The sequence below is a fragment of the Podarcis raffonei genome, chromosome 5, assembly GCF_027172205.1.
Source record: "Podarcis raffonei isolate rPodRaf1 chromosome 5, rPodRaf1.pri, whole genome shotgun sequence".
Lineage (NCBI taxonomy): Eukaryota > Metazoa > Chordata > Lepidosauria > Squamata > Lacertidae > Podarcis > Podarcis raffonei.
Window position 1 is genome coordinate 74,104,058 of NC_070606.1, and position 27,211 is coordinate 74,131,268.

Sequence of the window (27,211 nt, forward strand, 5' to 3'; positions counted from 1 at the left end):
GGGTGTGTTCATATAGGCACAAAGTACTACTAGCAGTTCATTTTCAAGGTGGAGTGTCTGTCTGTGTGTGTGTGTGTGTGTGTGTGTGTGTGCGCGCACACACACACACACACACACTGCCATTTTTAAAGGTGATATTATGAATATTGCATCATAGCCTAGTCTTCTTTACCTGAAGCTATTCTGAAATGATTAAGATTTGGATCTCTACAAAATGTAGAACAGGTGTGGGGACCTTTGGCCCTTCAGATGTTGCTGAACTGCAACTCCCATTATCAGTGGTCATTGACTATGCTTGCAGGGGCTGATGGGTGCTGTAGTTCAGCAACATCTGGAGGGTGAAAGGTTCCCCTCACCTGATGTAGATGATCGTGTCCTTCTTGAAGATTTTGTAAGAGCTCTTAAAATAGTGATAATTTTCATTTTTTTAAAAAAGTGCTGTCATATACAAGGAATCATAACTCTTAAAATTCAGATAATGTAATTATCTTATATTGGAAACACTGAGTAGGAAAAATTATTTACAAGTAATACCAAAATAGTATTCTAAGTTGATATCAATTTTCTGCATTAAAAAAATATAAAATACAGTGTCTAATACTTGCCTGACACCTTCTCACATACACCTTATTCAGTCAATCACATATTTCATGCTAGTGATGCTAAAGAGCCTGTCAGCTCTTGTCTTGCTCCTATTAAGCAGGTGCTAGGTTATTTTATAAATTCAACACACAGGCTCTTGCAACTGAAACTTCTTCTTTTTTAATTGACAGGGAAAAGTTCACCTCGAATTAAAGCTGAATGAGTTGATTACAGATAATGGATCAGTCTGCCAGCAGCTAGTAGTACAGTAAGAACATTTATCAATTCTTATTCTTGTTTTGCTTGCTAATGAACATTAACAGGGTAATTCAAGTCAGCTTTCAGTATTATAAAACACATGAAAACACAATTAAAAAATAGACGCTTAAAGGTTTAAGTACAGCAAACTTAGCCAATTCAGGTTGAACAAATGTGTTTTCAAAGATTCCACTTCAGCATAAAATGAACTGCCTGCCTTCCTGCTGAAGGTAAAACCACCACCAAGTACTGGACATGTGGAAGAGACTCTTGTAGACCTTTTTGGTTCTATAGTGTTGCTGAATGCTTGCAGCAATGTAATCAGTGGTGTTTTTTATACACTTTTTGTTATCATTGGTGTCATGATTAGTGTGTCTCAAGTTATACAAAGGAGTAATGGGAAAGGAAGTTGGCAATGTGTCCCATAAGATGTGAATGGACTTCACAGCTGAGGCACAAACAAGATGGTCCATCTTTTCTGCCACTGTCTTTCCTCACTGCACATGCACTGGTGCACCTCTGCCTGTGATAGGGACAAGGACTTGCACAAAGATGCATTCAAGATGAAGATACCAATGTTGTCTGACTTCTCCCTCTACTGCTTACATCAGTGGAAGATGTTCCAAGGTTTACAGCAGGTCTGCAAGGATGTTGGCTTGCATGTTGTGGGACTTCCAAGGGCCATTTCATAGAGTGATGGATATAGATATATCTTTAATAGTACAATTGAAAGCTGACATGGTAATGAAGGGAAAAGGAAATGCAACTGTTCCACCACTAACTTTCTCAAATAATAAAATATGATAATTACTTTTCAACAACACCCCCTGAATTACAGTGGCTAATAAATAACTTTTTCTTTGACACACTGTTTTCCCCATGATAGTTATAACTAATCAGTTCTACTCATGTGCTACTGTATATTCCAGGTTTTGTTCTGGCAGTTGTTAATTACCAAGTTTCTGAGCCAATTTCTGACTTTCACTAGTCTTGTTCTAGGAGCAGTCAGAAACACTAGGCTGCTAATGTAGAACAGTAGTGAATCTACTTAGATTAAAAGACAAGGCACACTCTAACCCCCAAAAGTTCTCTTTTCTCTAGTATACCATCTCCACAGTCTGCCTTTTAATAGACAAAACCAGTTTAACTGGAAGAGGAAGGGACCAAACATGCTTTGGATGTGAGCCAAAACGCTGTTGGCTAGCTTGCCGGAGGAAAGGCTTCCACGAACATTAGGAGATGACCATTCAAAGAGACAATGTAATTAAGCTTTGTGAAGTGCTGAGCAGTCACAGCTGGTTTTGCAAGATTTCAGACATTCTCTTCTGTATTCACAGGTCACACACAGGAAGGAGGCAACACCTCTTGTAGAATCCAAGAATTAATTAGCATGGTTAACTTAGTATAAAAGTGGTGAGGAAACGACTGATCTTAGACAAATAGATGGTTTCCTGGAGAGTACCTAGACCTCCAATGTAGACTAAATTGACTAAAGTTTAAACATGCAGTTGAATTCTGCAGAAGAAATAACAGGATCCCACTCCCTTTTTCCTTGTTTTAATGAAGGTAGCCACAAGAGTGATCAAGGCCAATTCAGTCCCAAAACTAAGCCTTAACCCAGAGTCTAGATAATCAGTATCTCCCAAGAGTGCCCGAAGCTGAACCAACAGTATCTTCTTGAGCACCTTATTAAAAGAGAAATTTATGACCAGGCAGTAGTGGTCATACATGGTCAGTGTGTCTTTATCCATTAGACTTGAAACTGCAACTGAATTAATTTGCATTTTTAAAATTCTAGCTTGAAGGAATGTCATGGACTTCCTCTTATTAATGGACAAAATTGTGATCCTTATGCTACAGTGTCTGTTGTGGGTCCTTCAAGGTAATACTTTTAACATACATTCACACTGTCTTAAATAAAATAGGAAAATTAGACCTACACAAATTTAGTGATGTTGAAAAGGAAATGAATTATTGCTCCAATTTTCAGTTGATTAATGTAGAGAAGCTTAATGTTATTAACACAATTGTGGAAAATTTAATCAATTTCTTGACAACTTTTGACAAAGTAGTTATGTTTGCCAAAGGACTTCCATTTGTGCAATAGGACTTCTCTCCCAGGGTGTCCCCTCTCCCAAGTCTGTTCTGGGAAAATAACTGAGGATATCAGCAGTGTGTGGAAAGACATTGTATGGGTGCCAGGTCCACCTGTAGATAGATAGCTGGTCTACCGACAGAGAAGCAACAGTAAGGTAGACCTGCAGTACAAATTTCTCAGGACAGACCCACCCTCTCCACCAGAAATGGCCACCACTCCGTGACCAGATCTTTCAGAAATGGCAGGCATATTATCTGATACTAGTTACATATGTTCCTTATTTATTTGGAATATATACTCCTCCCACATGTATGTACACCTATGTGTAACGCTCATATTGGCTTCAGTAGGGCTACACAAATTCAAGTTATCAGTAATGCATCCAGTTTACAAAGAATGGCTTTCCTGTTTGAAGATAGGCTTTTCATAAACATAGTTTAACTGCATGGTTCATTCATATCAATACAGTGTTTTTATAATTGTATGTTTTTAAGTTCTGTATGGTAAAACTGTACCATATTGGAATAGGAATGACCAAAAGAAGACAAAAGTAAAGAAGAAAACAAGCAATCCACAATTTAATGAAACATTTTATTTTGAGGTAAGTAATCTATCAAAATAAGCTTTTGGTGTGTTGTCTGTGCATTTATGCTATCGTCTCCTTTGTTAGCTGACTTAATACGGGAGGTCACCAGAGAGATAGGCAGAGTTTTAGTCAAAGGGTCAGATTTTACACAAAACAAAATAATAGAGAATGAAAACATAAATCAGAACTATTCTTGGCTAACATAGTCTTGTTTGCACATACCACTAAGCCAGCGGTTCTCAACCTGTGGGTCCCCAGATGTTGTTGGACTACAACTCCCATCATCCCTGAGCTCTGGCCTTGCTAGCTAGGGGTGATGGGAGTTGTAGCTCAACAACATCTGGGGACCCACAGGTTGAGAAAGGCTTCACTAAGCCATACTATGGCTTGGTGCAAATGCATAGACTCTGGGAATAGCTCTTTCCAGACTAACCCTGAGCTGTGTAAGCTAGGTTTGTCCTGTGCTGTGCAGATTGTCATCAAACTATAGCTTAACAGCATGCAGGAGCAGAGCAGCTGGGGAGTAGAAAAGTGGCTGCAATCTCCTCTCTGGCACATTTGCATTGAACAATGGTTTTGCTTAGCAGGAAGTACAGATTGGGCTAATGAATTTTAATAATGTTAGCAGATAAGGAGAATGATAGAGGAGGGGGAAGCTTGGAAGAAAAGATATATAGTCTAGTCTTAGACATATTGAGTTTGAGAAAGTGATAGAAAATCTCCAAATGCATATATTGAATAAGTAGGCAAAGATGGATTAGACAGGGTGGGAGACATAGAAGTAAAGCTGGATGTCAACAGAATATAGGTGGTATTGAAAACCATGAAGTTTGAGGTCTTTTAAGAAGGAGGAACTGCTGGGGACCAAGAGCATCATGCTGAAGCCTTACCCACTTCACCCAAAAGAAAGGAGGAACTGAGGAGGCATTTCCCAGTGGAAATATTGAACATGTGATTTGACAGATAATGAAGATCAATCAGAGAAAATCTGTAGTGGAGGATTTCAAGGAAGAAAAGTTAGTTGTATAAAAGGTAGCAGGCTATGAAGGACACAGGCAGAGATCTTTGGATTGGTCTGAGTTTAGTAAGAGCATTCAATGTAGACCAGAAGAAAATTGCTAGGAAGTCAAGAACAGTGGGAATGAACAGTAAGCTTCAGGAGTTTGGAGGCAAATATGTGGACTGTAAGTTGTGCACAAATCTTAGGTAGCCATTTTTGAGGCTATTTCAAATATGTGTAGCTCAAAGGATGGTTTGAATTTTCCTGCTATGAGCTCATGCAGCTCAAAATATGAGCTGCTTTATTCATCTTTTTGTAATAAAGCTTCATTTCTTCCCAATCGCTGATCAGTTTTTTGCTTCAAAAATCTTGGGCACAATATTTGTTCATAGATGTTCTCCATTATGATTTCTGCTGTATGTGGCTAGAAATGCCGTCTTTGCTTTACATATCAGTGGCTTGAATGGAAGGCTTCTTCACAGCCTAACTCTGTGGTTTGACTTTCCCCGGAATGCTTCTGTTAATGGTTGTAACTTAGTGAAGCACATTTTACAAGGTTAAAAAAAATCTGATCACCTGCCAAATCTGATTTAGCAGCAAGTGTTGCAAAGCTACATATTCAAAACAATTGATTTGTTTTTTAAAAATAATTTAGTTATGTGAATGTTGAACTATAGATTAAATCTAGTTTATAGTGTTAAAATTTAATTGTGATATTCAGTTCTGAAAGTATCCACAAATCATGGTAAGTCTTCTGCCTTTAAGGTCATCAGCTTAATCCTTCTGCAGAATAGAAAGCAGAAAATCATTGTTGCTGTGGTTGTGAATTATACTTGACTGATAACTGTACAATATTGACACTATTGTGTTTATGAAATAATATGCAGCTTGTAAAATATCCAGGAATGGCTTATAACATTCCTCTTGCTCACATGGTCAGCTGTGGTATGCATGTCTGTAATTTTTGTCTACCACACTTGACATTTCTTCATATGGGAGGAGCCCTGGAAATTGCTGGGGGAGAGGAGGAGAAAAGGAAGATGGAACAGAGTTTTCTCCATGCTCTCTTCGGCAGCACATATACTAAAATTGGAATGATACAGAGAAGATTAGCATGGAACAGAGTTTTCTCCCCTCTTTCTTCCCATCAGTTCTCAAATCCCAGCTGCTAACCAGCAATTTGGGCCCTCCGTCCCCAAAGCCAAAACAGTTCAGTTAGAAGATCAGTTTGTGACAAACAGACATGGGTTGTTTGGGAGGAAAAGGAAGGGGTTAGCTTTCTTTCACCTTCAAAGCTTCTGTTGAGTGGAGGCACTAGCTCCACAACAAGCCCCCCTTTCTTCAGAGCTAATGCCTGCAAGTTATCTACTGTTGTATGCACCACATATTGCTAGAGCTGGGTTTTGGTGGGTGGAGGAGGCAGTGATCATTCCCACCCATATTTTAAATCCTCAGCATGTCAGCACAAACATAAGGTTGTATCCAGTGTTAGCCCTGGACTCATTGAAATGAATGAATATGACTAACTTAGGTCCATTAATTTTAGCGGGTCTACTTAGTTGGATACAGCCCATAAATTATGTAGACCCACAGAGGAAATTTTGATTTATTTCTTACCCGGTGACAGAGGAAGGTGAAAGTGGCATGCATTCCAGATTATGGGGACCTGAATCACTTGAAGATTCAGGAACTCTCCAGCCTTAGCATTTCTAGTGGATCAGTTTTGAGAACTAGCTATTCTCATCCTGTTGAAAAATGGTAACTATGACAACATACAATGCAACCCTTTGCTTTTCTGCTTTCATGCTTCTTCAGTTTGATGTCTGTGCAGTTATTCTGCCATTTAGAATTCTGGGCAAGGGGAGAAAGAGTTCTTTGAGTGCAAAGTAAACACCCTTAGGCATCAAGACTTGGCAGCCTTCAAAACAGTATTGCTGATGGTAATTTATATGGTAGCTGATGGAAGGATGTGATCCTTTACTACCTTCTCGACCTTTAGTTTAATCCTTGGTGCCTTATTTCGCCAGATCCAAATTGTAGATAAGGGCAATTACAATTATAACCCTCTAAATATATTAAGAGTTTCCTCACTCAGTTTTGGGATATATTAGAATAACTTTTATTCTTTTTGTAGTAAATGTGTGGTATTGGTAGACTTCAAAATGCAAAAGGAGAAATAACTTACTTACATGAGTTTTACTTGCAGGTAACAAGGTCCAGTAGTTACACCAAAAAATCACAGTTTCAGGTGGAAGAAGAAGATATTGAGAAGCTGGAAGTCAGGTATATTCCTTAGTACATTAAAACCGATTATTCATTTTTATACAAAACTGTCAATGGTTTTTATGATGGAGATAAAAACAGTACTCAAGTACTACAGAAAGCTGTCCAGATAAATAATATCCAACTTTGGCTGGAGGCAGGGTGGGTGTAAGTCTAAAGACTTAGAGAGCTCATGATAATTACTTTCATAACTTGAACAGTTAATTTAGCAGAACATCTGACTACCTGTTTTATATAGCAAATGTGGTATATTCAGTATTACTTAACTAAAACAAGTCTTATTTCTTTGTATGCTGTAGCTGGCATTGGGCTCCCCTGCTCTCTTTGCTATGGGAAAAAGTTATCTCTTAGCTCAGTGCTTTCCCCTGGTTGGGAGGGGAGCAGGAAGGGAGTGGAAACACCCGAGTCCCTGTCTTCATCTTGACTCCACTTGAAACCCAAGGAGAAAGAATTATCATCTGAAAAGCTGAGGATAGGAATAGTTTATTTCTTAACTTGCTTGAACTATATAGGTAGGGTAATTTGGAACATCTGAGTGAAAATCACAATAGGCAACTCATTTAGGGAGGCAAGGGAACATCAATCATGCCACAACACAATGGATTTTATTTCTTTTCTTCTTAATATATGTGCTGTCTTAACAGAAATGTCAGTGAGGTAAGACTCAACAACCCACATAGAGTGCATGCCTTTGGGAGTCTTACAGCTTTTTAGGTTGTAAGAGCTTGAACTAAAAAATAAAAACCAGTGCATGTGTCATTGAAGTGTTACAGTTTAGTCAGAAAGAGCAAAAAGTAGGAATATTAATAAATGCAAACAGAACTGCAAATGCTTGAGAAGAAAATGGTAATGTCACTCTTTTCTCTTTTTTTTTAGTGCCTCAGTTCATCCAATATTGCTTTTATCTTATTGATAAAGCCACACTTTTAACCAATATGCTGACATGGTTGCCTTTTATAGAAATAGGACACTTTTTGTCTAACTTAAACTATTGCGTGTGAGGTTATAAACTTGTTTGTGTGCATGCTGAATTGGTGTGGTTCTCTATGTGATGATAATGACTCTTACAGTTATATGAAAAATGATTATGACAAAAATGGTTAACTATTATTTAACTTTCAGGATTGATTTATGGAACAATGGTAACTTGGTACAAGACCTTTTCCTAGGAGAAATCAAGATTCCTGTCAAGGTGTTAGGAAGTGATTCCTTCCAAGCATGGTAAGAAAACTAGGCAAAAGGCAGCTTGTGACATAGTTAAAACAAAAGGATAGGTTTGTTATCTGTATGACTGTATGAAAGTGTTTGTAACTGGAAACAAACAGTTGTGCTACAGTTGTTTCCTGCAGAATTGTACTTTATTCTTCTAGGCATTGCACTGCCTCACAGCATTCTACTAGGCCAAATTTAAATTTCACTATTGGTATAGAAGCCCCTGTACAAGCTTGGGATCAGTTTACCTGAGAGACCACCTCCTTTATCCCTTATCTTTTTTTCCTTATCCATTGCTAGTATTGTGATAATCTGAATATTGTTTTTTTGTTATATATTTCCTTTTTCTGCACACACTTTTGATAGCAGGATGTTTAAAAAACATGCAAGTAAATAAATGCCAGTTAAGCATATATATTTCAAATATATTAATACATTTATTTCTTGACTTGCTTACATCAAGCACAAACTCCACATCTAAAAGTGGTAACCCTTACAATAATAGTTGATGCACATAAATGCTTGGTGTACTTCAATATTAATTTAAAAAGTCAAAAATTTATCTTAATAATCAAATTTAAGTTAGCTAAAATAAAAAGAAAGGAGGAAAGGGCAAGGTTATTGCTGCTTCTTTATTCTAGACCTAACTTTACTTGGTGAACTATAAATAAAATGCAAAATGAATCTCTGTCACTTGGATTTTCTTTTTTAAGGTACCTTCTACAGCCAAGAGACAATGGAAATAAGTCGTCCAAAACGGATGATCATGGATCACTTAGACTGAATATATGTTATGCTGAAGACTATGTGCTTCCATCACAGTACTATGCTTCCCTCAGAAACTTGCTGCTAAAGTCATCAGAAGTTGAGGTAACCTGCTTTGGGGACTGTTTAACCATTTAAGAGCAAGTTATACCATATCATATTTGCCTCTTGGCCGGTATCACAATTCTACCTTGCATGGCTTTAAAAGGATACCCAGATTTGTCACTGCAGTCATAATAATAATTACAGATGGATAGATAGATAGATAGATAGATATAGATATATAGATATATGAAAAACAATACTGTTACTTATAAGTATTTATAATTCATTTACTTATATTAGTATGTGTAGTTATAGGTAACACTCTTACTTTTTAAAAATAGTTAAATGCTCTTGTAGAGGTACACTGTACAACATGAGAGTATTTAACTATTTTTTAAAAAGCCACTCCGTATGTCATGAAAAGGTGGCATTTCAAAAGCTACTTGATGTGACTGGCTTGAGAATTGCAGTTCAAAGAAAATGTTCTAGGCATGCATAATCCAGGGTGAATTTAGAACATTATATGTCTACATTTTGGAATTGATTCAAATTCTGGTGGTTCTGTTGTCTTTCCATTTGGTACAACTGGTACTTATTTCAGTTATATTTCCCCCTTTTATAGCCTATTTCTGCTTCTTCTGCTTACATTTTGGCTGAAGTATGTCGAGATAAATATGATGCCATTTTGCCTCTTGTAAGGTTGTTGATACATCATCATAAACTAGTACAATTTATCACTGCAGTGGCAGAGTTAGAATTGACGGATACCCAGTAAGTATTTCATTTCCCCTCTTTTCTCCCTCCTCCCAGTATTGGTGTCCATGACAAGTGCATATTTCTGTAATTTTAAGATGTTTTAAATGGTTTTAAATAATGTGTTTTAATTGTTGTAACCTGCCCCTGGGACCTTGGGTGAAGGGCAGGTATAAATTGTAATAACAGTAAGCGTGTAAAACTTGTAAAATTTGCTGCTTCAAACTACCTTAGCAAAAGGTATCAAACAAGTTGCTTGATGGTAATGCAAAATGTATGCTTGACAGGGATCCACAAATGAACCTGCCTCTACTATACATCGATCCCCAATATCCTAAGAAATATTGTAAACCACTTTGAGGTTTTCTATATTCTATAATCAAGCAGTATAAATTTTATGAAATAAATAAGTAAACTTAAATAAGAACTATAGTAGAACTAAACTGAACTAAAAGTCTGGCAAGGTCCATTGATCTCCTGAACCTGAGGAAGGGCAGGGAGTGTCTGCCAGACACTGTTCCCCCTCACTGCCCTATCAGTGTGGAGCACTTGGGAGACTTCTCTGAAGATCAGTATGGCCTCAAAAATAATACGTCACCCCTCTCCTGGTCTCAGGGTGAACACAGTGAATTTTACTGGTTACTAAGGTTAGCCATAGTTTGTGGACCTCTTATAGTGGAACTCAGGTGGCAGACTAAACTTAGTTGTGTGTCTGTGTGATCCCGTTACTGTGGATAACGTGCTGAACCTTCATTATTAGTTGGCTATATTGCTAGCTCTGCTTTGACTCTGAATAAATATCTAATGATACAGCACAACATTCTACTTGTAGATAGAACCAGAAGAAAGGACAGTTCATCCTTTTGTCAAATAGGAATGTACTTGTGTAAAGGAGTTGACATTTTCAGATGTGTTTTTGAAGATAGGTTTAGGGATGTTTAATTGACAGTTCACTACCAATACTACCAAACTGGTAGAAAAAGAGGTACCTAGGATGATAGGTTTGTGTCTTCTACATTTTAAAAGTTGTTAGCTTTAATCATTGAAGATATCTTTCCTAGTCTTGATTTCTGTCAGTTTGAAGTAGGATAGGTGTCTGCTTAGGGCAGATTTTTCTTTACAGCTCTATAAGGATGACTTAAAGTTTATAACTAGTTCGGCTTCCAGTAGGCATAGACACCTATTTAATCTTAGTTAGCTAAATATATCGCAGATATTGCAGGTTTTTTAAACTCTGGTTTCTGAATACCATCTGTATATGAGCTAGATTGCTAGAAACGTTTCACAGAAAACTTAGGTTATGATTTATATATTCCTTCCATCTTGAATTCTTAATGATTCATATTGCTTTGCAGGGAAGCAAATACAATCTTCAGAGGGAATTCTTTAGCTACTCGATGCCTAGATGAAATGATGAAAATAGTGGGAAAGCACTACCTGAAAGTTACATTAAAACCAATTCTTGATGAGGTACTGTAACATTATGCATTAAAGTTTACAAAGCTGGTTGGTTAAATATTATTTTTTTGGCACTGCTTCCAGCTTTATTAACCAGTGACTCAGTGCAGAGTTGTTTCTTAGATATCAGCCAGTGAGCACCACAACAAAACTGCACTTTATTACTAAGGACGACATAATACAGTTCCTACTTGCTACAAAACATCTGCATGGCGAGTTATCGTGACTCTTGTAAAGTGTAGAAGGGTCCCACTACACATATTATGGAAAATCTCTGCAGCTTCCAGACAAGTGTGGTGGCTTTCCATATGATTGTAATCTGCCTGCTGTGCCCCTTAAATACATACAGTATGCAGGCATGTTTCTCAACAGCAAGAATACTACTGGTATAGGAATGAAGTTGCCAAAGACAACTCATACCTAAATGTACTTGAAGTGATCTCTTCAGTATCATCCATCTATGTGTACGTGAAGCTGTGCCTATGTAGTTCTGATCCTATTCATATAAGTCAGTTACAGGAAGGAAACAGCTCATGTCTGTTCTTAACAATTTATATACATACAACTTCTTCATCTGGGCAGCCTGAAATCCAATCTCCAGGATCATTGGGGGGGTGGGTAATAAAACACTTATCCACAATGTTGCCATTAACTTACTAGATTGCTACTGTGGGTGCACCTTTTCAGCATATTAAGGAAGATTGAAAGAAAAGAAAATGAGGGAAATCAAGGTACCTTCCTCCTTGAAGATGCATGGTTTTGAGGTGTCAGTGCGGTCCCTAGAAACTTAAACATGCAGTGGCCATCTTTTTTTCAAAAGTTTGCAGTATGCCTACAGGCAGCTTCTGGGGAACATTGATGGGTTTTGCCCCTCTTCTTACCTCTGGCTCAGTAAAGGAGAACAGACCTGAATAATGCCCTGTCCTGATATAACTGACTAAAATTTTACTCTTGTTTTCAGATATGTGATAATCCCAAACCTTGCGAAATTGATCCTTTGAAACTGAAAGAAGCTGATAATGTTGAAATACACCAGGTGTGTTTAAGTGATTTTGTTCAGCTTATATTCAAGGACCTAGTGCAGAGGTGGGGAACCTCAGGCCTGGCCCTGAGGCAGCACTCTAAGCCTCTCTGTCTCAACCTCTGGACTCTTCTCGGCTACACCCCTATTGGCCCTGCTTAGTGCTCTCTTTGAGTGTTTTTGCCTGGCTGGAATGTGTTATTGAACTTTGATAATGCCTCTTGCTTTTCTTAATGAAGGACAGAGGTGTGTAAACCAGCCTACTGTATAAAGGTAAAATTTACATTAATTGATTTGTCCATTTTTGCCTCCAGTGTCTCCTACCACTGGCATATGGGACCTAGAAGGTTGCCAGAATGCAGCCTTGGGCTGCAAAAGGTTCCCCACCCCTGAGCTAGTGTATAATCAATTTTTGAAGTGATAATTGTTAGCCGTGCTAAATTTCAACATCAAGCAAAATTACTTAGAATCTGAGTGTAATTCTTCCACTTGTGTTGGCTTCCAGTTACCAATGTTCTCTGTATAACTTCAATTATGTAGACCTCAGTATAAATAAGTACTACTGTAAATTAGTTCATAATTCAGTTCATAATACTGAACATGCACCTTACATTGTTGGGTTCAAAACCTGGACCCATTATGGTAGCCTTGAGAGTTGTTGCTATTAAGTATCAGGTTACTCTTTGTTCAAATAAAAGTATTAGTGAGCTGCAATAAAGATAGAATTTGTAAGCCACTTTGTACCATAAAAATGCTGTTTCTAATTATTAACAGTAAGCATTGGTAGTGATATATGGATTGTCTTTTGGCTAGCTTGTACCATTGGCAGCAGTGAAAGTAGAAGATGTCAGTGCACTTTTCTATTGTGTAACTATGTATACAGGTAACTCGCAACTTATGTGTGTTTTACATGCATAATTTGAACTTTATGTGCTTGGCCGAAAAAAATAAATCAAAAGGGGTGAGCATCTGGCGGGGGGGGGGGGGACATAGGCAATCGCACCTTGGAGATCATGCAGAGGTAGAGTACAAGTTGCCTTGGGAGAGCATGGGAGGGGAGAGAGTAAGAGTGGCCTTGGAGAACGTGTGCTGTGCTTTTTATGGGGGGGCATTTCCAAGTTTCCACAGGGTTGTTTTGACTATACTCTATTTTGGCTTTACACTCTATATCTCTAGAACGTAACCCTCACATAAGATGTGATTAACCTGTACATATGCCAGTGTGTTTTATTGACCTTTAAAGTATATGATCTACATTTGCCTCTGTTCCCAAAAGATTGCCATTGTTATGCTAGAATGGAGAACTTGTATGTAAAATTTTGTATTAGATTTTTCTTTGACAATAGAATAAAACAGTATGGATTTCTGAAATAATTTGTTTGCCTTCTAGGAAAATCTGCGCTTCTATGTTGACAAAGTATTCAGTACAGTTGTACAGTCAAGTATAAGTTGCCCTAAATTAATGTGTGATGTGTTCTGTTCTCTGAGGCGCTTGGCTGCTGAAAGATTTTCTAGTAAGTGTATTTTTTTAATTAGAAACTTATGTAAGACCTCTTAAAGTCCATGGAAGTGTTCTCAAAGAGTTGTCCAGTAGCATTCATAAGGAAACTGAAATGACTAAATTTGCAACTTTACATTTTCAATAGACTTTAAAAATGTTTATTGTAAACATGATCCGCTTTCTGTAAGCTGTGTACGGAGTATATGTATTTGTTAATCTATACTATTTGGCATCAGCAGAACTGCATGCTTGTTATACCAAAGCATCAGTATGAAAAGAGCACAAGATAAGAGACATACAGTACAGTGGTGCCCCGCAAGACGAACGCCTCGCAAGACGGAAAACCCGCTAGACGAAAGGGTTTTCCATTTTGGAGGCGCTTCACAAAATGAATTTCCCTATGGGGTTGCTTCGCAAGACGAAAAAATCTTGCGTCCCCCCGCGGGTTTTTTTCACTTTTTTCGCCCTTTTCCTAAGCCGCTAAGCCACTTATCAGCTGTTCCGCTGATAAGCCGCTTAACAGCTGATCGCTGAAAGCCGCTTGACAGCTGTAGCGCTAATCCGCTAAGCTGTCAATGGGCTTGCTTCGCAAGACGAAAAAACCGCTAGACGAAGAGAATCGCGAAACGGATTCTTTTCGTCTAGCGAGGCACCACTGTATAAGAGAAAAATACAAACACAGATCGTGTTTTAAAATGTTGCATTAGACAACATTTTGAAATACAGCCATGCATCTGTTAGTGTTACTTATTGGTTAAAATATGTGAAGCTTTGAATAGCAAGTTTAATAGTACATTGTTATACGTATTCTATATTGAACATACATATACTATACAACATCTCCCCCAACATAAAAAGGGGGAAATAGCCTTCTTGGTATAGAGTAAAATATGTGTTCTCTGAAAACTATTAGAATGTATAGTTTATCTGATATAAAATATAAATAGTTGCTTCAATTGTACATAATGATAAACGATGGTTTACATAAGGGATGGGGAACCTGTTCCCTCCAGAATAAGTTGAACTCCTAACTGTAAATGTCTCTTACCATTGGTCATACTGGCTGGGGCTGATTGGTTTACATTAAAGGGCCTTGCGTTTATGAGCTCCCCATTCCCTTTTCTCCAGCACAGCTGTGAAGCAAACCAAAGTCTTAACTATGGTTTAAGTAAACAAGCCAACTTCAAATCCTGGCTTGTTTCCATAAAACATAGAGAAGAATTGGTATAGTTTTTAGTTCAGACACAATAATAAGCCATGATTAACTGAAAACAGAAGCAAACCCTTCCAGTTTCCTCTCTGCAATAGTGCTGGAGGAGGGGAGATGGAGCTCACAAGCTCAAGGTTTGTGTACATGACTAAATCATAGTTTAGGTACAACCAGATGTGTTACAGTTCTTATTTGTGCCCTATAACAAATGGCAAAAGCATCTTGCATCATAACCACACTTTCATTTCATCCTACTTGCTAGTTCTTTATTCTGCCAAAGAACAGTACTTCTTTTTCTAATGACATTATCCTGCTAAAGTTTTTCATTGTCTTCATTTCCTACCAACTTGTAATACATCTTACATTTCATGGTTTTTCTCTGCAGATGACCCTCATGTACAATATTCTGCAGTGAGCAGCTTTATATTTCTTCGTTTCTTTGCTGTAGCTGTAGTATCGCCTCATACTTTCCATTTACGACCTCATCATCCCGTAAGTTTTAATAATGTTCTGTCCAAACTCTCTAGGCAAGGTTTGTTAGGAAGATAAATATAGAAATAAGCCTAGCGTTTGCAATGTGAATGGAGAGTTGAACTGTGAGTTTATAGGCCTCCTGGATATAATTTAAATAAACTCTAGGTAACTACATAGTCCCTAAGTCCCCTACGGTCTGAGCAATTATCCTGCCTGAATATTAATAATAATAATAATTTGAAAATTGATATGAGTAGGTAGCTGGCACCCTGATCTCTTGTATGGTATATGGTTGCATTTCCTATTGACTTCAAAGTAATCTCAAACAGTGACAGAAAGCCCTAAAAGAGAAGTCTTGGTTATCTTGAAGGGGTGTATAGAAAGCTATATTGTTAATATTCTGGCAATATGTAGAGAATGTTGTTCAGGATGTCAAATGGGACAGTTATATGTGAAACATACTATGTAATCTTTCCTGCACAGAGATGTTTTCATTGTAGTAAGAACATAGCATAGAAAGTGCCCCCAAAAGCATTGTGCACTGCTCATCTCAAAAAAAGAAAATATTCCACAATAATAGCTTTCTTTTCTTGGGTTATTGATGTTCATTTATAGATTGTCTTATAAGAACTTAAAAAGAGCCCTGCTGGTTCAGGCCAAAGGCCCATCTAGATCAATGTCCTGTTCTAACAGATGCATATGGGAAGCCCATGACAACCCTCTTTTCCCATTTGTGAGTCCCAGCAACAGTATTCAAAGGCATCAGTTTTGCAACATTGCTTATGAAGTAGTAGTGGAGTGAACTACTTGGATATAAGATGTTAAACATATGGAAAAGCTATTATAAATCAATATACTCTTTATGGCCAGGGGCCGGCAAGGTTTACCTTGCCTGGGCTGGTGCACTCCAGTGGAGATCCTTCCGTGGGCCGGATTGCATGTGTGTATGAGCACATGAGCCTGCAATTTCCAGCATCTGCGCAGATGCGATTTCTGGTGCCGCAGAAGCGAGTCCCCGTGCTGCGCCAGTTTAGCACAGCACCCAGGGACTCACCAAGTGAGCGGCTCAGTTTGGGGGCGGCTTGGGGGCTGGTTAAATGACCCCTGTGGGCTGCTTGTGGCCCATGGGCCTTAGGTTGCCTCCCCCTGTTTTATGGCAGTGTTCTTTCTTAATTGGAGGATACTGAATAGTACTACTGTAGCTGCTGTTCATGTAATCAGTGACATGTGTTTTCTGGAAAACTTTGAATTGGAAGTTTTTCCTATTCACGTTGCATAGGCTAATGTGCATCAGAAACATTTTCTGATGCTCCAAAGAGTGATCTAATTTATTGTGTTTGCTTCACTTGCAATTTAGTAAACAGAGCAAAAAAAGTTAACATTCCCCCCCCCCCATATGCCACAAAGCATTTGACCACAAATATTTGAGGGGAGAAATTAATGCACACTTAATATCTATTGTTATGTAGACATTTTTCTTGCAATACTTAAAAAGATTTAAAGACTGTTAGAGTTAATTACCTGTAAAACATTATTTACAACTTTGAACCTGCCAAGCATGCCTAATACTGTGTTTGCAATTGGCATCCATTCAGTGTTACTAATGAACTTATGACACAAAACATTTTTCCAAAACATTTTCTGCACCACTGCATGTAGTTCCTGGTTCCATGTTCTTGGAGCAATGTCCTTTCTATGCTCCCCACTTCTTACCAGCACACCATGTATCCACTGTACTCATTTTCGCCTGTCACTCCTCCCCCTCACTCATTCCTCCTCTTAGGATTCTGATCCTTGTTAGCAAAAGAGGAGAGACTTAATGTCATAGAAGTGGCACCGCTCTGTCCTTAGGTAACTATGTGGTTTGGTGAGGTCGAAATACATTCCTTCATGTAGCATCCAGTCGTTATATTGGGGACCATATATCACAATTTCAGAAGGAGCATTAATAGAAGTGTCAGATTTAATTCAAGATGCTATTCTGCTACAAAATAAATATTCAGCTAGTTACATGAATTGGAGCAAAACGATATTGCTCAGTCTCTGATTCAAATATTATGTTAGGGCATAGCCTTTAAATATTCAAATAAGTGAAATTGTTTCAGTGTCTGATTATATAGGTCTGTGTATTGTAAAGTTAGCACAAATGTTTAACATCTTAAATATGGATATTTATATAAAACACTTAAAGGTTTTATTGCAGTGAACTGGTATATACATCTTTTAAATGCATTTTGATAAATGAAGTAGAATTTCTCTATGAAACCTTGGCTCCTTTTAAGCAATAAAGTACAGCTCTTTTTGTCTGGTGGAGACATATCAAACTATAGAACCAGAATCTATAATGTAAGATGTTTCATCTACTAATTGATTGAAACAGTACCTCTCATGAGGGGACTTCTGCTCACTGAAATAACTCTCATTGCCCAGTAACAGAGGGGGGACATTTTCACCTGCTCCTCATGCCCTCCCAAACAAATCCACTCTGAATGATTGAAGACCTTCCAGAACAGTATGGGAGATGCACAAGGAGCTGCAGGAGCACTGGCAAAAATTATATCCTTCCCCCATGGTGTGCCACTTCTATTAATAGGGGCTTCTGCTTGTATCAAAGGCCCTTGTGCTCATGAAAATTTGTTGGAGTCTGCAAAACACTGCTTCATGCTGTGTCCATCTCCATTATTTTTATATGAAAGCTGCCATGTGGCAGCTGTGCAGTAAAGTACTTGGTAGATGTTCTTTCATTGTAATACTATTAGTTATTTAACAAGATTTATATACAATTTAATCATCAAGTTTCTAAGTGCTTTACATAAAATATAAATTAAAAATAATAGAATCAGATATTAAAAGCAAGGTGACCCAAGATTCAAAATTTAAATCGAATCAATTTAAAAAATGTTTACATTATAAAATCACATATTAAAATACACTTCACGTGTGCATGTCTGGGTTGGCTTGCCTGAAAAAAAAAGCAGTTTTTAGCAGGGGCCTAAAACAATACTATGACACCAGTAAAATGGCAACTTTACCTGTTTCTTATATGTTTCTTTTAGGATGCACAGACATCTAGAACATTAACCCTTATATCAAAAGCCATTCAGACACTGGGGAGCTGGGGAAGTTTGTCCAAAAGCAAGCTAGTAAGTACCTGATGATTTATTCTTTTGTTTTGCTTCTGGTATCATAATTGCTAAGGTTTACTCACTTCAATTTTCTCTCTTTTAGTCAAGCTTCAAGGAAACATTTATGTGTGAATTTTTCAAAATGTTTCAGGAAGAGGCATATATTGAAGCTGTTAAAAAGGTATTTTTTATATATATACACATTCTTTTAGTTAAAGTATGCGTCCATTTTTTTTCTTGCATTCCTCCAAGGATGTCAGGAACTGTACTTGGAGGCTATCCCTTTTGATACACACAACAGCACTGTGAGGTAGGTTAGATCAATAGATGGACAAATCAGTTGCTTACAGCTGGCTAGTGGTTTGAACCCAGATCTTCCTGGTACAAGTCTAATCCTCTGTTTACTGCACAATGCCACCCTGTACCCCTCACGTGCACACTTGTTTTGCTAAAGTACAATGGCAGAAATGTTTTTAAGATGCAATATTTTAGATCAAATGTGAAGGTAAAAGGCAGAAACAACATCTTAGAACTGTAAATTAACTTTGGTTAGCTTAGACTTCATGTATATTGATTTTTTAAAAAACTTTTACAAAAGTTTCTACAGTTAAGAATGGAAAACAATTCACATTATTTTAACAAGGTCTCCATGTTCTACTTTTTTCTATTTGAAAGTAGAAGAACTTAGCTTAACAAAAGATCAGTGAAAGCTGGGGAGAAACGATCTGATCTGTTAGGCCGGAGAGAAAAGCCTGAGGGGACTGTGCCTGCCTCCCAGAGTTCTTTTTTCTCCTCCCTCCGTCATCAGCAACTGCCCTCAAATTTCATGTATATTGGTGTTTTTTTAAAGCTTCTACAGTTATGTATGGAAAACAATTCACATTATTTTAACATGTTCTCTTTTAGTTTTTAGATGAGGTATCATCTACTGAAACTAAAGAGCCAAGTGTCATGAGCGAGTCGATTCATCTAAAAGAAGGGTAACTGAAGTACAAAGTACTGTATACTGACGAGTGTTTTGCTTGAATACATTATTTTTGTCATCTCTTTGAACTAGTTCCAGCCTAGAACCTTTGCTTCCCTGACTACTTATGTGCCAACTCTCTCTAAGGCAGTAGCCTACTTACATATGTGCACAATTTCTTGCTCACATTACCATTGTATACAAAATACCCCTTTTTATCAGTACAAGATTCCTGCAAGGAGACGATAGTTTGTTATTGTAGTTAATCACCCTGTAGCATTCTTACCTTAAATTGAGGGTGGAAAGAACTTGCAGAGCTGCAACTACCAACTTGCATTTTCTTTTTAAAGTGGAATGGTGTGAGCAAGTCTGGGAAAGAGAAATAATAAAAATGTTCTCTTCATATTACTTTGAGGATAAGTGAAAATTATTTTTAAAATACTACTATAACAACTATACATAAACGTGCCCTTTATACCATTATAAATATTTCCATATTTTTAATCATATTTATTCCTAATAGTTCTGGGTTTTTTAAATTTAACTTTGTATCCTACTAAAGTCTCATATTCAACTATAAATTGTTCAATTTCTGACAAAGAAATGGTGGTCCACTTAGTGTTATAACTATATAACAGACAGGTTGAATCCTGACAAGACAGAAGTACTGTTTTTAGGGGGACAGGGGACGGGCTGGTGTGCGGGACTCCCTGGTCCTGAATGAACCAGGTGCACAACCTGGGAGTCATTTTGGACTCACAGCTGTCCTTGGAGGCTCAGGTCAATTCTGTGTCCAGGGCAACTGTCTACCAGCTCCACCTGGTACACCGGCTGATACCATACCTGCCTGCAGATTGTCTTGCCAGAGTGATGCATACTCTGGTTATCTCCTGCTTGGACTACTACAATGCGCTCTACGTGGGGCTACCTTTGAAGTCGACTCAGAAACTACAACTAATCCAGAATGCGGAAGCTAGACTGGTGGCTGACTGGGAGTGGCCACAGGGACCATATAACACTGGTCCTAAAGGATCTTCATTGGCTCCCAGTGTGTTTCTGAACACAATTCAAAGTGTTGCTGCTGACCTTTAAAGCCCTAAACGGCCCCCCATTGTTCAGCCCAGACACTGAGGTCCTCCTCTGAAGGTCTTCTGCTGGTTCCCTCACTGCAAGAAGTGAAGTTACAGGGAACCAGGCAGAGGGCCTTCTTGGTAGTGGTGCCCTCCTTGTTGAACACCCTCCCTGTCAAGGAGACAAGAACTACATAACTTTTAGAATACATCTGAAGGCAGCCCAGTAACCGGAAGTTTTACTGTTTGATGTTTTCTTATGTTTTGATATATGCCATAAGCCACCCAGAGAGGCTGGTGAGACCCAGGCAGTTGGGTGTGGTATAAATAACAAAATTATTATTATTATTTTATTATTATTATTATTTATTATATTGCTTGTAAGGACACGCAAGTCCCCTTACCAAACACAATGCATTCCCTGGAAATTGTTAGGTGAGCGTTTGTTTAAGGAGTCCACAATTTCCATTGATTCCTGTGGGAACATTTCTAATTGGAGGATTTGTCCCAACTCTTCCTGAAATTGCTGCAGCCTACCAATAAAAGACAGACAAAGGAAAAACTGATTAGTTCAGTCTCTCCTGCTCCCTGATTTGTCTGAGATTGCTTCCTGCATGGTTTCTGCTCCCAAATGGCTACTGGCCACCAAAGCACAAAGTAAGGAAGTTGGCAAACTCTGGGTGTTTGGATATCTGAATCTGTGTAGTGGTTTGAGCATAATTGGATAAGTATTTTTTTTTCATAATGAGTAGGCAGATTGAAGGACCTGTGTGTAAGTGCAACAGGGAACTCTATGGGAAGCATTTTGAAGCATTATTTTTAATAATCCTTTGTATTCTATTCACAGGGAAATGTATAAAAGAGCACAAGGAAGAACGCGTATTGGGAAAAAGAATTTCAAAAAGCGTTGGTTCTGTTTGACAGATAGAGAGCTCACTTATCATAAGCAACAAGGTATTAGTGCTGTTTATTTGCAACTTCAGCATTTTAAGTTACAGGATGTGGTCTATTTATAGTGCAGACTTTGTTCTTTCGTTAGGGTAATTAAATGAATTCATTAAAACAGAATCCTGTTTTTGTTCAAAGTGGTATAAAGTAGTAAAAATATGTTGTCTTCTATATTCTATATTTTTTAAATTCCAGCTCGTATTTCCAAACCCAGTGCTAGTCTAGAAAAAGAGGTGCCAGAACTCACCATGAACGCCTCCCTTGTTGTCTTATGATGGCAATGGTGCCCTCCTGAGAGGTGCCAGAACTGCGTTCTTGTGAGTTCTGGCTGAAAAAAAGCCCTATCCAAGCCTGCTTACTTTCTTACCTAACAGAGGCACTTGCATATATGTGTTAACCATAATAGAGTTGGCAGCCATATGTTTTTTCTACTGCTCTTGCTCCATAGGAAATGAAAAATGGAATGCTAGAGTTCAATTCCAAATTCTACTAAGATTTTGTCTCCAGCATTATCCTAATCAATAGTTTTCTTTTCTATAGTTTGTACCAATTTACTCATTCTTATTTACACAGATAAAGATCCTATTTACACCATTCCAATCAAAAACATCCTTGCAGTGGAAAAGCTTGATGAGAATGCCTTTAACAGGAAAAACGTAAGCTGGATTTAGTTTTGAAATATTAGTTAAGAATACACTTAGTTTTTAAGCTAACTGCTCCACAGGGCATTTGTTCTTGGAAAATAACATTATATAATTATCATGTTTACTTGCAATGCCCCCATCTTTTTGAAACATTTATCAACCATATTGTAGATCAGAGCTGAGCAACCTAAACTGGCTGGCAGGCCAAATTCTTATCTCCCCTATCTCTCATTGGCCAAATTTGAGAGCTCCACAGAGCTGCCATCCTGTCAATTAAATGAAATAACAATGACATCAGATGATGATTGTGCAATGCTTTGACACCCTACTGATGAACAGACTCAAAATTATCATCTTTCTGCTGATGTTGGGGGGGGGCATAATATCTGGCCTGCTTTCTGCAGGGATCAGCTGCATGATCAACTTTCCACACAGAAATCCAGTTGTGGGGCAGCTGAACATGGTTTGAGGAAACTGGCTAAATTGGGACCCATACCACGTCAAATTTAGCCTGGACAGCCCAGAGGTTCTCCACTCTTGTAGATGGAACTTAACATATAATTGAGGGAAATACCGTGAAAAGTATCCTGAGTTAATAGATTTAGGACAGGCTTCCTCAACCTCGGCCCTCCAGATGTTTTTGGCCTACAACTCCCATGATCCCTAGCTAGCAGGACCAGTGGTCAGGGATGATGGGAATTGTAATCTCAAAACATCTGGAGGGCCGAGGTTGAGGAAGCCTGATTTAGGAGGTCTAAATAGGAAACACTGGTTAAGTTGTCTAAGCAGGCAATGTGCATCTACTAAACTATGAATTGAAACTCATGAAACTCTATAACATTTGTTATCCCGCAGATAACAAAATTTCTGCTCAAATACCTATCCACCAACTATACACACACATACACATGGGGATGGATACATATATCCATATCACGGCCTAGCCAATTGTCCTGGATCCATACTGGACAACATCAAGCTTATAAATAAACTAAAGAACTGGCTTACGTGAAATAGATAATTGTTAAAGCCTCGATTAAAAATAGACTTCTAATTTGGAGGGCAAAGGTCCCTTAAAGGTAAATGCTTAATTGCAAAATAGTTGAAAAACATTACCCACAAATACTTCGTTCATATATGCAGTCAATACATTACAACTTAACAATGTCCTTATATAGCAAAAGAGTTACCTTAGCTGCTGATAACTTGATACTGTGACAGTAAAATGTATATGCAAATATCATACAACAATGGCAAGGAAATTAATACAGGCAACGGCCATTTTACCCTTGTCCAATATGTGCGCAACCACACAAACATATCCACAACCCAGAAGAGGCCAGAAAAGTGAGTGGGGGTCAAGAATGTAACCCCACCCAAAATGGTTTTTGTCTGTATAGCAAAAAGTGACCAGTTTATACATTTTTGGAGTCCTGTACTACTTTTATAGCTGCCATCCAACTAATGTCATCCTTAAGCCCACAAGGCATTAATAAACACAAGGCAGGTTCAATTTGGGGTGCACTTTCTTTCATTTTAAGGTTTTTGGTTGAGAATACTGTTTTGATTCTTCCTATTAATGATTATTTTCCAGAAGGAGCTGCTGCTTGAAATATAAGGGGCAGGGTCCCACATAATGTTAGCGCAAGAAGCAGGAGAGTTGCTGTTGTGCAAGCCATTTTGTTATGAAAGCAGGGTATATGATATATTAACACTGTTCAAGCTCTTCTGCCCACCCAAGGCGCCTGTTAGATCCAGCTGTTGCAGTACATGAGGAATGGGGCTTCTGTTAGTCACACGACTGTTGTGCTAGTAGCTGCCACAGTTGAGTCTGTTTCTTGGTTTATGATGTAAGATACGATGGACAAGGAGAAGGATGTCATGATAAGTAACAATGTGGCTGCCGAGAGAACTAAGCTGATGAAGGGTGTAGCATTGCAGTCCTGCTACTAAGCAATAGAACAGAAATTTCACAAAATTGCTAAATAAAACATCAAATGAAGAGAATTTTGTGCTGCTTGTCATTTGGAGTCCTGTGAATAAACTGTGGGTTGCTGAATAAAAAGGATATTTTCTTTCTCAGATGTTTCAAGTGATACATGCTGAAAAGCCACTCTACGTGCAAGCAAATAATTGTGTGGAGGCTAGTGAGTGGATAGAAGCTCTCTGTAGGAAGAGCAGATACAACGAAAGCAGATTGAGTGTTTATCATCCATCTGCTTTTTTGAATGGAAACTGGCTTTGCTGTAAGGCTACATCAGAGAACTCAGAAGGTTGCACACCATGCACTGTGTAAGTAACATCTGCAAAGAAAGATGTATACTTGTTTGGAAATAGAAATAAGATTGGTCTCTGCCTGTTTTTGCTGGGATTTCAGTCAGTCCCTGGCATGTTTGTTGCCCAAAGGGGCCTCATAGCAGAATAGTGTGTGTATGTTTAAGGCCACTTGTCATAATTCTTGACTGGAAATCATTAGAACATGACATTAGAGTTAAACACCCACTACCTATCGGACGCGGGTGGCGCTGTGGGTAAAAGCCTCAGCGCCTAGGGCTTGCCGATCGAAAGGTCGGCGGTTCGAATCCCCGTGGCGGGGTGCGCTCCCGCTGCTCGGTCCCAGCGCCTGCCAACCTAGCAGTTCGAAAGCACCCCCGGGTGCAAGTAGATAAAAAGGGACCGCTTACTGGCGGGAAGGTAAACGGCGTTTCCGTGTGCTGCGCTGGCTCGCCAGATGCAGCTTTGTCACACTGGCCACGTGACCCGGAAGTGTCTGCGGACAGCGCTGGCCCCCGGCCTCTTGAGTGAGAGATGGGCGCACAACCCCAGAGTCTGTCAAGACTGGCCCGTACAGGCAGGGGTACCTTTACCTTTACCTATCGGATCTGGCTACCCAAACTGCATGGGTCATAGTCCCTGCAATGTATAAATTGGTTTTGGGGCTGCCATTTGGCTATGGTAACTTGTAACCGTCAAATACCCAGCATTTTCCTTGCCAGCAGCAGGGAGCTTGAAACACTGTTGCCATTTTTGAGAGCAGCCCTGTGATATACAAAGGAAAAGGTTTCTTCTCCTCATTTCAGATGATTACCTGTACAAGTACAGTTGTACCTTGGATCCTGAATGCCTTGGTACTCAGACGTTTTGGTTCCCGAACGCTGTAAACCCGGAAGTGAGTGTTGGGTTTGCAAGCGTTCTTTGGAACCCGAACGTCCAACGGGGTTTCCACAGCTTCTGATTGGCTGCAGGAGCTTCCTGCAGCCAATCAGAAGCTGCACTTTGGTTTCCAAACATTTTGGAAGTTGAACAGACTTCCGGAATGGATTCGGTTCGACTTCCAAGGTACAACTGTAATCTGATATAGCTGCTACAGCACATCAATCTCTCCCTTGGTTCCTGCTAATCTGGAAGACATTTGAAGGCTGATTTTGGATCTTAAACCATAGAATGAAGCTGCATTATCAAGCAGAAGTGCGCCTAGGACCTACACACTCCCCTTTCCCCTCTTCTCCAGCAATGGCTCCAAAGAGGAGATTGGAAACACCCACTTCTTGTTTTAAACTAAAAGTAGCTTCCTGTCTTCTGATGTAACAATAAACTTGTAACTTTAAAAGAGGGAGTGTGGGTGCTTCTAGTCTCCTCCTCGTGGCCACACTGTCGAGAGAGAGAGAAAGGAGCATACAGAAGTGAAGCATGCTCACATAGTGCTACACTTCAGATGAACAAAAGTTCCAAAACAGGCAATAAGCAGCTGGAATCCTTTCTCAGTTTCTGGCCCAGGCCTTCTCTAGAACACAACTGAGAGTGTCAACCTGTGCAGTTAACCTAGGATTTGTAGCTAGAGAGATGTGTGCTTCTTATATGATATATTCCAGTCCTTTAGTTCACACATAGCAGGTGGAAGGAACAGGCAACATTGTAATCGGGAAAATTGATACCATTGATGGCGGGAGCCAGTTGCATGTGTTAAACTGCTTTAGATAATCGTTTGTAACGTACAGTGAAGGCTGGAGATGAATGTATATGTATATAGTTTATAAACTTTTAATTGCAGGGGTGTGCCTAATGACATCCAAATAGAGATTGATGGGGATCGAGAAGCAGAGAGAATCTACTCCCTTTTTGCTATCAACATGCCAAAGCTGCAGAAGATGGAAGGTACAGATATACTAATTCAAGTAGTGCTGACTTCTTAGAAATAGTAGTGTTGGAGGAAAAAAACATTATTTAGTAAATTGTTAAGTTTATGAGAATTGGTTATAGAACAAGTGGCAAATAGATTTCTTTTGTGTCCAGTAAAGTAGTTTTCTTTCTTAATTATTTTTTTAAAAAAACATTTTCTGTTACATATGCTTCTGCTTCTGAACACGTAGAAGAATACAGGTTTTGTTTAATAAAAATTAAGGCCTCCCTAATACTGTTGTTTGTACGTACTTATTTTTAGAGGCTTGTGAAAGTATAGCAGTCTATCAAGGTCCGCGGAAGGAACCGGATGACTATTCTAATTTCAAAATTGAGGACTCAGTAGCAACTTTTCAAACACTTAAGCAAATAATATCTGTTGTAGAAAAGTTGGATGAGCATCATGACCGACATGGGAAGAAAAGATCATCTAGTGCTAAATATGGCAGTGAGTAAGTATTGTAGGTACTTCTACCTTTAGGGTTGATCTGTCTCCTGACAAACCAAATGTACTCTGAAATATCACCCAACTTTTTTTCTCAAGGTAAACCATGCAAATTAGCTCTGCTTCTGAGAAATAGTTGACTCAAACCCAGACACATTACTATTACACATCTCCATATTTAGCATAAATAAGCTGTATCAATTATGCTATTCTTGGTTACTGTAGAAACAGTAAAATGTGGACTGGCCAAGGTAATTGTTAGGTGGATTTGTGGCTGGCTCGCTGACCGACCAAACCAAGAGTGCTCACTAACGGTTCCTCATCCTGGAAAAAAGTGACAAATGGAAGGGTTCCATCCTGGGCCTGTTGTTGTTCAATGTCTTTATAAATGACTTGGATAAAGGAATTGATGGGATGCTCATCAGATTTGCTGAAGACACTAAGCTGGAATGCCACAGAAGACAAAATCAGGATTCAATATGATCTTAACAGATTGGAGAACTGAGCCAAAACTAACAAAATATAAATAGGAACAAATGTAAGATTTTAATCTTAGGCAGCAAGAACCAGCTGCACAAATATAAGATACG

The 27,211-nt window shown here is 38.7% G+C and overlaps 1 protein-coding gene and 1 pseudogene across 3 annotated transcripts in view; both read left to right on the top strand.

Moving 5' to 3' along the window:
• The window catches only part of RASA2 (RAS p21 protein activator 2), a 44,342-nt gene that overhangs the window by 14,088 nt on the left and 3,043 nt on the right, over window positions 1–27,211 (top strand). The window contains exons 5-23 of one of the 3 annotated variants that reach the window (XM_053390149.1): window positions 774–850; window positions 2,639–2,722; window positions 3,467–3,539; window positions 6,731–6,807; window positions 7,930–8,028; window positions 8,733–8,889; window positions 9,452–9,600; window positions 10,938–11,052; window positions 12,002–12,076; window positions 13,452–13,575; window positions 15,158–15,264; window positions 18,303–18,389; window positions 18,475–18,552; window positions 19,278–19,351; window positions 21,253–21,359; window positions 21,927–22,009; window positions 24,081–24,289; window positions 26,049–26,152; window positions 26,439–26,624. In XM_053390149.1, coding sequence (XP_053246124.1) covers window positions 774–850; window positions 2,639–2,722; window positions 3,467–3,539; window positions 6,731–6,807; window positions 7,930–8,028; window positions 8,733–8,889; window positions 9,452–9,600; window positions 10,938–11,052; window positions 12,002–12,076; window positions 13,452–13,575; window positions 15,158–15,264; window positions 18,303–18,389; window positions 18,475–18,552; window positions 19,278–19,351; window positions 21,253–21,359; window positions 21,927–22,009; window positions 24,081–24,289; window positions 26,049–26,152; window positions 26,439–26,624 — 2,065 coding nt within the window. Of the gene's footprint in view, window positions 1–773; window positions 851–2,638; window positions 2,723–3,466; window positions 3,540–6,730; window positions 6,808–7,929; window positions 8,029–8,732; window positions 8,890–9,451; window positions 9,601–10,937; window positions 11,053–12,001; window positions 12,077–13,451; window positions 13,576–15,157; window positions 15,265–18,302; window positions 18,390–18,474; window positions 18,553–19,277; window positions 19,352–21,252; window positions 21,360–21,926; window positions 22,010–24,080; window positions 24,290–26,048; window positions 26,153–26,438; window positions 26,629–27,211 lie in introns of all 3 variants that reach the window. The other 2 variants (XM_053390147.1, XM_053390148.1) reach the window with 2 other exon arrangements.
• Window positions 5,584–5,642, top strand: LOC128414972 (uncharacterized; annotated as a pseudogene).